The sequence below is a fragment of the Zea mays genome, chromosome 9, assembly GCF_902167145.1.
Source record: "Zea mays cultivar B73 chromosome 9, Zm-B73-REFERENCE-NAM-5.0, whole genome shotgun sequence".
NCBI classification, from domain to species: Eukaryota; Viridiplantae; Streptophyta; class Magnoliopsida; order Poales; family Poaceae; genus Zea; species Zea mays.
In genome coordinates this window covers 108,716,516-108,727,644 of record NC_050104.1, presented here as the reverse complement: position 1 = coordinate 108,727,644, position 11,129 = coordinate 108,716,516, and the positions used below count along the sequence as shown (strand labels likewise).

The 11,129-nt window shown below is 46.6% G+C and overlaps 3 protein-coding genes across 3 annotated transcripts; 1 reads left to right on the top strand and 2 right to left on the bottom strand.

Annotated features, from left to right (window-relative positions):
• Positions 1-799: 799 nt before the first annotated feature.
• Positions 800-3,807, top strand: LOC100383626 (uncharacterized). The gene is made up of 7 exons (NM_001176274.1): positions 800-996; positions 1,121-1,285; positions 1,442-1,551; positions 1,653-1,761; positions 1,849-1,958; positions 2,068-2,221; positions 2,377-3,807. The coding sequence occupies exons 1-7, from the start codon at positions 880-882 to the stop codon at positions 3,532-3,534; spliced, it is 1,923 nt and encodes a 640-aa protein (NP_001169745.1). The 5' UTR covers positions 800-879; the 3' UTR covers positions 3,535-3,807.
• A 41-nt stretch (positions 3,808-3,848) lies between these two features.
• LOC100279138 (uncharacterized) lies at positions 3,849-4,444 on the bottom strand. Its single transcript, NM_001364560.1, has one exon. The coding sequence runs from the start codon at positions 4,371-4,373 to the stop codon at positions 4,164-4,166; it is 210 nt and encodes a 69-aa protein (NP_001351489.1). The 5' UTR covers positions 4,374-4,444; the 3' UTR covers positions 3,849-4,163.
• Positions 4,445-4,952: 508 nt separating this feature from the next.
• On the bottom strand, positions 4,953-8,866 carry LOC100283261 (MRS2-10). The gene is made up of 5 exons (NM_001156163.1): positions 8,176-8,866; positions 6,106-6,234; positions 5,676-6,017; positions 5,523-5,570; positions 4,953-5,414 (listed from the first exon to the last, which is right to left on the bottom strand). The coding sequence occupies exons 1-5, from the start codon at positions 8,710-8,712 to the stop codon at positions 5,184-5,186; spliced, it is 1,287 nt and encodes a 428-aa protein (NP_001149635.1). The 5' UTR covers positions 8,713-8,866; the 3' UTR covers positions 4,953-5,183.
• Positions 8,867-11,129: the final 2,263 nt, after the last annotated feature.

Genomic DNA, 11,129 nt, shown 5'->3' with positions numbered 1-11,129 from the left:
TTAGTCCCTCCATTTTATTTTATTTTAGTCTCTAAATTAATAAATATGGAAACTAAAACTCTACTTTAGTTTCTGTATTTGGTAATTTAGAAACTAAAATAAAATTAAATGAAGTGACTAAAAAATTAGTCTCTATAAATCAAACACCCTTTAATTGTTACCAAATTAGTTTTGTAGAAATTAAATGGTATGGATCCTTCCTCAGGACACAGAGAAACCTACCAATCGAGCCGTTAGTACCGTACCTCTATAATTCCTTTAGTATTATCATCTTTAAATGTGACGCTCTTTAATATCTTCCCTATATAATTATATATTAATGGATATTTCAACCATAGTTATTGACTCTAAACATACATTCACACCCATATACTCAATAAAATATGTCTTTATCACTTTGTGTTTTATACTTTATATTCAAACATAGAGGAAAACCGTAACAAACACACCGACAGTTCATATTTTCAAATCTGACGCTCTAAATTCACTAACACGCAAGCTGCACGGTGTATTGTTACAGCTGTGTATCGTGTACCCTAAACCACCGTAATTAACACGGTCTCATCCGCCATCCGCGTCGTGATTCGCGCACCACGGTGGGCCCCACAGCCCGTCCTCCGGAGCTGGAATCCGCGATTCGGTTCGGTGGGCCACGATGCCGCAAGGAGAGGCGAAACACGCACCCGGCGTACCGCGAGGGGTTCCGGGTCCACCTGTCAGCGTCCCGCCTAAACCCCGTCGCCGCGCCGCCCAGGGCCGGCAGGCTGGTAGACCCGTCAAATCCAAGCAAAGGCCACCCCGGCCGGCGACGACTTCCCCTTCCAACACCCACCTCGCCCGTCCCTCCCTCCCCGCACCCTGATCCCCCGGCATCCATCCATGGCGACGAACAGCGCGGTGATTGTGCTCCTCCTCGTCGCTGCTGCCGTACTCGCCTGCGCGGGCGGTGCGCGCGGGTTCTACCTCCCGGGCGTCGCCCCCGCCGGTTTCCTCAAGGTCCGTCCCTCCTTTGTTTTTCTTCTTCCTCTGTGTTTTTCTTTTGTGTTTTTGCTACGTGCGTCGGTTTGTTGATCTCGGTAAGTCCTCCACTCACCCCGCTCCGAGCCTGTGTGGATTGCAGAAGGACCCGCTCGCCGTGAAGGTGAATCAGCTGAGCTCCATCAAGACGCAGCTGCCCTACTCCTACTACTCCCTCCCCTTCTGCAGGCCGGGCACAATCGTCGATAGCGCCGAGAACCTTGGCGAGGTGCTCCGCGGCGACCGCATCGAGAATTCACTCTACGTGGTAAGCCTGTACCTCTACTTCACTATTCACCTGTGTTTGTCACTACTTAGCGGCTATTCTGTCATTCTGAGACGGTCTGAGCAAAAGTTCACTCCTGTATTTTTGCTATAATTAGCTCTGCGTTCTTGTGAAATTTCAATCGTATTTGAAATGCAGTTCGAGATGATGGAGCCTAGGCTGTGCCAGATCGTGTGCAAGATTGCTCCAACCCAAGATGAAGCGAAGGATCTGAAGGAGAAAATTGAGGATGAGTACCGCATAAACATGTGAGAGGGCATATGCTTCTTTTCATAGATTTAGATCAATGGCCCATTTGTTTTGGGTGACTGGAACGAGGAAGTGAGCCTTGGTTTTTATGGCTTTGCAGGATCCTTGACAACCTTCCTTTGGTCGTCCCAATTAAGAGATTGGATCAAGAGGCACCTACTGTATACCAGCAAGGCGTGCATATCGGCATCAAGGGACAGTACTCAGGGGTGGGTCGATAATCTGCTAGCCAGCTAGGAATGTCAATTCGCTCAGCTTATGTCAAATGTGTTATGATTTGACTGCTGTTGATGCAGAGCAAGGAAGAGAAGCATTTCATTCACAACCACTTCACATTTCTGGTGAAGTATCACAAGGATGACACAGGTCTTGCCAGGATTGTTGCCTTTGAGGTTAAACCATACAGGTGTAATATTGTAGCCTTGTTTCTCAACTCATAGCACTATGCTTGCCATCATTTTCCATTTATATGATTGCTATAACAAAAAAAAAACCATATCTGCTGGCTGCTGCAGTATTAAGCACGAATTTGATGGCGACTGGAAGGGGAATGCTACACTCCTTAAAACCTGTGACCCACACTCAAGACGCCTTGTCGTAGACTCTGATTCACCTCAAGAAGTAGATGCCAACAAAGAGATCATTTTCACCTATGATATTAACTTTGAGGTTAGTTTCAACTATTTTTCATCTTGAACTTTTTTGTCTATGACCAACCTTAATGCACTATAACAGAAGTCTCCACTGTAAACCTACAGATAGATGGTATGTTTTTTCCTTGAGAAGTTCAGATGCATTTTTTAGTTCATATGTGTGCCGTGCAGGAAAGTCCTATCAAGTGGGCATCACGCTGGGACACCTACCTTCTGATGGCAGACGACCAAATCCATTGGTTTTCTATTGTCAATTCACTGATGATAGTCCTCTTCCTCTCTGGGATGGTTGCCATGATCATGCTCCGAACTCTTTACCGCGACATCTCCAAGTACAACCAGTTAGAGGACCAGGAGGACGCCCAGGAGGAGACAGGATGGAAGCTTGTCCATGGAGATGTGTTCAGGCCTCCTGTCAATGCTGACCTGCTGTGCGTATATGTCGGTACAGGCGTACAGTTCTTAGGAATGCTGCTTGTCACCTTGCTGTTTGCCATCCTCGGCCTCCTTTCACCTGCGAATCGCGGAGGGCTCATGACAGCAATGCTCCTCCTCTGGGTCTTCATGGGGCTGTTTGCAGGGTACGCCTCCTCGCGGCTTTACAGGATGTTCAAGGGCTCGCAGTGGAAGAATGTCACCATCAAGACCGCGCTGATGTTCCCTGGCATCGTGTTTGCAATTTTCTTGGTCCTGAATGCACTCATCTGGGGCGAGAAATCCTCAGGCGCCGTGCCATTCACCACCATGTTTGCTCTGGTACTCCTCTGGTTCGGCATCTCCGTGCCATTGGTCTTTATCGGCAGCTACCTCGGCTTCAAGAAACCTGCCATGGAGGACCCAGTGAGGACAAACAAGATAGCACGGCCAATACCGGAGCAGCCATGGTACATGAACCCGGTCGTCTCGGTGCTGATCGGAGGCATCCTGCCCTTCGGCGCAGTGTTCATCGAGCTCTTCTTCATCCTGACATCGATCTGGCTGCACCAGTTCTACTACATCTTTGGGTTTCTGTTCCTGGTCTTTGTCATCCTTATCCTGACCTGTGCAGAGATCGCCATCGTGCTCTGCTACTTCCAGCTCTGCGGCGAGGACTACCAGTGGTGGTGGAGATCCTACCTGACGTCTGGCTCGTCAGCGCTGTACCTCTTCCTCTACGCCACGTTCTACTTCTTCACCAAGCTGGAAATAACGAAGACCGTCTCCGGCGTCCTATACTTTGGCTACATGCTCATTGCCTCCTACGCCTTCTTTGTGCTCACCGGCACCATTGGCTTCTACGCCTGCTTCTGGTTCACCAGGCTCATCTACTCTTCGGTTAAGATCGACTAGAGAGTAACAGCTGCAACACTGCTCCGTGGGTTTTCGAAATCAGAGATCAAGAGAGAATACTAGGTAACGAACCATCAGAATTTGAGAGGGTAGTGTGCGTTATTTTTATAAGGTGGAACTTCAAACGTAGGGTGCTTATTCAGTGCTTTAGGGTTTTTACAGTTTGATTCTGGAACACTAAGTCAGTTTACTTCGAAGTCAGTATTTTCAGTGTGTATCCCTTACAGAAGAGGTGTCTGATGGTATAATTCAACTACTTAACAATTTAACCATATGTTATGTTTGGTGAAATTATGATGGTATTAGCAGTTTGATTCAGCAACATTAAATGTATAAATTAGTGTACTGGCCACACCCCACACAACAAGTTTCGGTTACAGATGCTACAATGAAACGAGCTTAACATTTGAACCACATATCTTCCGTGGTTCTAATAATTAAATCACAAGGGAGGCTACTTATTCAGTAAGAAAATTGGCATGTTATACATACATGGATAACAAGATAGTAGCACTCGAGGTTTTTGCACATATGGAACACATACATAACACCCGCCAAAGAGCCTAATCCTATCTTATTTTCGGAACATCTCGGTAAGCTAGCTAATCGACGATCTCCACGGGCCTTTTCTAAGCTCGGCTGGCCTGCTGGTCGCGCCCGTTCTTCTTGCTCCCGAACATGACGTAGCTGAGGCCGCCAACGACGATGAGGCCGCCGACCGCCAGCGTCGTTGGGCTGTAGCGCCGTAGAGGGCTCGACGGATGCGCCGATGCCGACCCCGCGCGCTTGAGCGGGTCTTCTGCCATGGACGCCCACGCGTACATCTTCTCCGGCCACATCACGCACACACGGTGCTCCTTTCTGGATTCTGATGATGGCTACCTCCACTACACGGACTAGGAAGCTCTGTGTCCTGTCCTGCTCCGTGCCGAAGCAGCTTTATGGTGGTAGCAGGTTAAGCGGCAAGAGGACACGCATGGAGTTCGCGTGCAAGCGTGACATCGTGGCACTGCCACGTGCAGCATCAAGTCAACATCCACGCACTGGTGTTTCTCATGAATGAACTACTCCTCCGTTCTCTATCTTAAAGTCACTTAACGAAAGTATTTTCTAAGTTAAATACTTTTAACTTTAACCGTTAGTAGCAAAATATTCATTAATATTACTGAATAAAAATGAAACTATTAGATTTATTATTAAAACATCTATCACAATATATATATTTTCTAATTTAAAAATAATTATTTTTATAAATATTATTAGTCAAAGTTTTAAAATATTAATTTAAGATAAATCTTCGTGACCTTAACATAAGAAACGGATAGAGTAGCCAGATGGAAGACACTGTTTACTGGGAGCTAGAAGCGTCAGGAACATGTTTTGACGAAATCATCTTATATCCTATCGAGCCACCTGGATGTAGAATTGGTCGGTATTATTTGTATAAACTGTAATATGATTTTCTCTTATACAGCACAGGGATCATGTCAAGAAGGTTACAATTTTCACCCGGATTCTCGGTACTCATGCCGTAAACCTCTAAAAGAATGGTAATTTACATCGGCAGAGGTTCAGGCTTCTGATCAAGTGCCTCTTAACAGGGTTGAAATTGATTCATCGGTCCTATGGGAGGAGGGCATATACATTCTCTACAAAGGCATCAATCTCTTGTACTTGAAGAACCAAAGAAAGGAGCAGAAGATGAAAACGCCGGTCACTGAAGTAATTACAAGGACCCACTGGAATGCATTCTCTATTTCGAAAACTGATGTCTCAAAGTTCATCCCGAATATCCCAGCAACCACTCCGAAAATGGCCACAACAAATGTTGCGGTCGTTAGCAGCAATTCAAACTGGATCAGCTGGTTCCGCACATTGTCCTAGGAACATATGGAAAGTCAAATAAGTTACACAGACCAGCAGTGTGAGAAATGCATAAACTCTGATATTCATATCCCGAATAGAGAGCATAAAATATGCTGGCATACCAGCTGAATGTTGATGAAGTCTTCAGTGTCATCGATGTACTCTTTAAGCTGAAAGAAGGAAAAACAGATCATCAGACCCCTTTCACTCCTATCACATTATTACTACACATAGCATAGCCAGATTTAAGATATGCTGGAGATATGGCTCGGTACCGATGTCAGCTTGTTCAGAGTGCTGTCGATAACAACAAAATAAGCTTCCAGTAACATCTCCAGCTCCTGGATATGCTCTGTCATTGTGTTATCTGAGCCCTTCGTACTGTCATGCCTACTTCTACACAAACTGAAAGATTTCTCCAGTTTTCGTGATTCTGTAGGCGATGAGACTGGAGATACAGGAGCTGAAACTGAAGCCCCAACAGCGCCTGCTGAATTGTAGCCCAACAAAGACTGGTCACCAAAGACAGATGATTCCATCCTCATCTTTTTTTCGGTGAGATACATCTCAGCCATATCACCATCATCATCCATTAGTTGTTCTATTTCATCTCTGACCTATTGGAAGACACAATAAAATTTAGGAAACTGGACCACACAAATGGTCTGCAACAAAAAGGGAAATCGAGATTAGGCTACATTTTACTTTTTGAACTCTTCTGGTCAATGCAACTAGTCTACTTTTTAATCGCCGGGCACGTTCCAAATTGAGAGTACTGATTTTGGATGTCAGTTCATCCAGTAATGGATATGCTTCAATCTCCAATTCCGCAGCCTGAAGAGAAACAGAAAAACACACATTACTACATATGTACTGATTTTATAATTTTTATTAGTATCAAAGGGCAATCAGCATCATTATATACAAGGCATGCCTACCATAACTTGCTTGGGACTAGAAACCTAGAAGGCTCTGTTGTTGTTTTGACCATGCAAGAGAGGTGCTCCAATCAGTAAGACATAATATGCATAAGACCATATCAACAGTCAACACTCAAGAAAGAAATTTTGTAGCTAAAACTCGAGCCAAAAATCCATGAGTTATTGGACAGCATGAACTGAAAACTGGTGGTCAGTGTTGCTTTGTTTTATAGAAGTTACTGTTGGGCGTTTGACAGAGTTATCTCTAGGTATATTTCTTGTATTTTTATACAGCTTTGCAAACATAATATTGCAAATAGTAGAACCTAACAAAGCTCTTGTCACCTGATGGTTACTTTTCAGAACTTTAGCATCCATGGATGAAATCAATCAGTATTAACCTTTTTTATCAAATCAGAAACACAGTTACTAAATATGGGAAACACTAAACCACACATAACTCATCCAGATAACAGCTAAACACAGACAGTTACTGTCCCATAGATAAGTTGGGCTGGTAGAATCCGGCAGTCATTTTCAAAATCACCATTTATAGAATTTCCCAGTTATAATGCCAAATGATATGTTGTCAATGCACTAATTGATAGTTCAATACATAACAAAAAATACATGTTCAAGGAGCTACTTATATTCAGGGGCTGCTTGGGAGAGCTCCAGTTTCAACATCACTTCTAACCAGCCAAATGCTCAAAAGCCCAACAGATTCAGGTGGGAGAGAATCACTTCTCCCTTTATAATAGAAGGCAGGAGCTAAAAAAACCTGCTTCACCCTGCTCCTTGTTATATTCTGGTGGGGATCAGCAGAGAATCAATTCTAATCAGCTCCCCACATAAATCCCTCCTAGGAATACAAAAGATTTGCTCGACCAAAGAATCAAGGAGCAAAGCTGAAAAATAATTTTTTTCAAACAAGGCATGATGTCAAACAATTCAGTTTGCCATCCTTTTTGTCACTTTTGAAAGCCTCTTAAACATCAATTGGTAAACTCAAAACAATTGCTAAATTATTAGTAACTCAAGGAAAATAAGTATATGAAGACTGCTAGTTTTCAATCGCCTCAAAAAAAAATCTCAGATTACTTCATGTTTTGAACATGATTTTGCCATTTATTGTGCTTATGATCATTAAACGGATGAATGCTAATAAAGCAATCAAAATTTGTTGAATAAAACATCAATTTCTTGGGTACCAATACCAAGGGAAGAAAGCATTAAAATACTGCCTGAGGAAGGAAATGATGTGCACATGAAAAGGTTGTTGCAGTTGAAGGAAGAAACAATTTGTATTTTTTATTTACATTATATCTGTCAATTTGTTACATAACATGCACCAAATTTGAAGTTTTCTCATAAGAAACATCCAACTTTAAAACTTTGATGGGCTCATTCAAACTATCCTAGCTGAAATTGCAAAAGCAGGAGACTGATGCAAGTTGGAAGAAATAACAGATGCAAAACGAAGTCTCTCATTGACAACATGTGTTCAAATCACCATCAGAAAGTTAGCTGCAACATTTTACTTGATGCTCAGCAACAATTGGGAAGTTGTGGTATCCCACTCATCCAGCAAGAACTATAACCAGCAGTGGTTTCAGAAGTTTTGATTGTATCACGCGCAACATGATACTCACAAAATATTCTAAAACTTCTCATTATGTGACCCCTAGTAAAAACCTGGCAAGCTAGTGGACCATTGAGCCAGCCAATTAAAGGATTGCAAACCATGTCAGAATATAGTCATCATCGGGCCATAACCCAATAATGGGGACTGAACCTACTATGAGTCCAACAACAAAAAAAACTAGACATGAAATTGAGGAGTTTTGATGGTCACCTGTGCATCGAGGAAGGAGCATGCGGCCTCGAGGGCGAGCTCGAGCGCTCGGAATTCGAAGGGTAGCTCGTCGCCCTCCGCGCGCTGGAGCAGGCGGCGCTGGAGCTCGGCGGCATACTGGAGGACGTAGCTGTCGAGGGAGTTGAGCAGGAGCACCTCGTCGGCGGTGATGACGCACCTGATCTGCTCGAGGTTGACGACGATTGCGCGCTCGCGGCCCAGGACCGTGGACGGGTACACGAAGAGCGGGTCGAGCAGGCGGAGGTCGCGCGCGGGGAGCTCGCAGCGCCGCATCATGGTGGCCTTGTCGATCTCCAGCGTCTGCACGGAGGCCGTGGCGGCCTCGACGCGGATCCAGCTGCGCGTGCCGCCGCCGCGCTTCTTCAGGTTGGGCACGTCGAGGCCCCCTGGGAAGCGGCGGCCCCCGCCCCCCGGGGGAACGGACGGGAGGGCCGGCGAGGAGGCCGACGCGGCGTGGGACGGGTACGCGCGGTGGAGGAGCGGCTGCTTGACGGAGTCCCCGGCGGCGGCCGCCATGGCGCGCCGGCGGGTGATTGGCCGGTGGAGTGGGCGTTGGGGCCTCTTTTTTTTCGCGTTTGAGCCCCTGCGCTCGTGTGTCGCGTAGAGTCGGAGTCGAGGGAGTCTGCCTGGTGGCTGGTGCTGCTTTTGTCCTATTGATGGTGAAACGTGTGGCTCAGCCCTGCCATCTTTTTCAAAATATATGCAATCTCACATTTGTATTTTTTATTATTGTTTTCGAGGAACATCGATTTGCATATTGGCCACAGCGATAATGGAATGTGAGATGGATGGTCATCGTGTATGATTGATGACAGGGTAATCGGTTTTTTCGGTTTAGTTTTTTCGGTACAAGAAAAGTTCGGTTTTCAGTTTTGAAGAATCGTTCGGTACCAGAAAATCATAATAACCGAGGATTTTGGTTTTCAAAATTTTCGGTTCGGTTTTCGTTAACGTCAGTTTTCCAGGAAACCTTGTTGATTGGCCGGTTGCCAAACAAATGTATATTTTCCTTTACAGCACTGAGCTTTACAGCAACACAGCAATACAAATTTATATACTACAGCAACACAACATTTACTGAACTGAACTGAAAATTCAAATATCATGACCATCACAACAATACATCAATACAATACAGCAATACATCCACACAGTGCTTAGGTTTACAGAACATGACTCAGAACATGTCGATCCGGGATGGGATGGTCGGCTAGAAGCTGTTAGGGCTAACAGCTAGTTTGGGAGCCTTAAACCCGGAGGGGATTAGAGAGGCTAAAATCTCCTCCTTATTCAATATTTTTTTAATAAGTAGGAGATTTTAGCCCCTCCAATTCTCTCCGGGTTTTGGACTTCCAAACTAGCACTTAAGGATGTCTCCACCAACGTCCTCTAAATTTCATCCTCTAAATAAATATATTTTATACTTTACAACACACTCTAAAATATTTCATTCTCTATATCTTCTACATCTTCAACACATTCTCTAAATCCGGTCCTCTATACATACAGTGATAACATAATTCTTTTTCTTATTTGTATTTTTTTAAAAACTGAATTGTTTCCCTATTGTAAATTAAGTCGTGTTCAAAATAAATAATAATTTAGCTATTTTAATTTCGAAATTAGCGGCCTCGTAAAGTAATTAGGGAAACACAAATTTTTTAACACGTGCATTTGAACACAATGACCCGTAGAATTTGTGCAAGTAATTTGCAAGCACCATACACCATATTTATCGGGGACCATAATTAGGGGTACCCCAAGATTCCTAATCTCAGCTGGTAACCCCCATCAGCACAAAGCTGCAAAGGTCTGATGGGTGCGATTAAGTCACGGCTCGGTCCACTCAAGGACACGATCTCGCCTCGCCCGAGCCCAGCCTCGGGCAAGGGCAGTCGACCCGGAGGATTTACGCCTCGCCCGAGGGCCCCCTCAAGCAACGAACACACCTTCGGCTCGCCCGAGGCCCAGTCTTCGCCAAGAAGCAACCTTGGCCAAATCGCCACGCCGACCGACCGTATCGCAGGAGCATTTAATGCAAGGATGGCCAGACACCTTATCGTGACGCGCGCCCTTCAGTCAACAGAGCCGAAGTGACCGCAGTCACTTCGCCGCTCCACTGACCGGCCTGACAAGAGGACAGCGCCGCCTGCGCCGCTCCGACTGCTGTGCCACTCGACGGAGTGAGGCTGACAGCAGCCAAGTCCGGCCTCGGACGCCATAGGAGGCTCTGCCTCGCCCGACCCCAGGGCACGAACTGGGCCTCGGCCCCGGAAGACGACGAACTCCGCCTCGCCCGACCCCAGGGCTCGGACTCGGCCTCGGCCCTGGAAGACGACGAACTCCGCCTCGCCCGACCCCAGGGCTCGGACTCGGCCTCGGCCCCGGAAGACGACGAACTCCGCCTCGCCCGACCCCAGGGCTCGGACTCGGCCTCGGCCCCGGAAGACGACGAACTCCACCTCGCCCGACCCCAGGGCTCGGACTCAGCACTGGCCTCAGCCGACGGTCTCCGCCTCGCCCGACCCAGGGGCTCGGACTCGACCTCGACCTCGGAAGACAGACTCGATCCCGACCTCGGAGGAGCCTCCGCCTCGCCCAACCTAGGGCTCGGACCGACCACGTCACAGGAGGGGCCATCATTACCCTACCCCTAGCTAGCTCTGGCTACGGGGAACAAGACCGACGTCCCATCTGGCTCGCCCCGGTAAAACAAATAATGATGGCGCACCGCGTGCTCCATGACGACGGCGGCTCTCAGCCCCCTTATGGAAGCAAGGAGACGTCAGCAAGGACTCGACAGCCCCGACAGATGTCCTTCCGCAAGGCTCCAGTGCTCCTCCGACGGCCACGACATCACACGAACAGGGTGCCAAAACCTCTCTGGCTGCCACGACGGCATGTACTTAGGGCACTAGCTCCTCTCTGCTAGA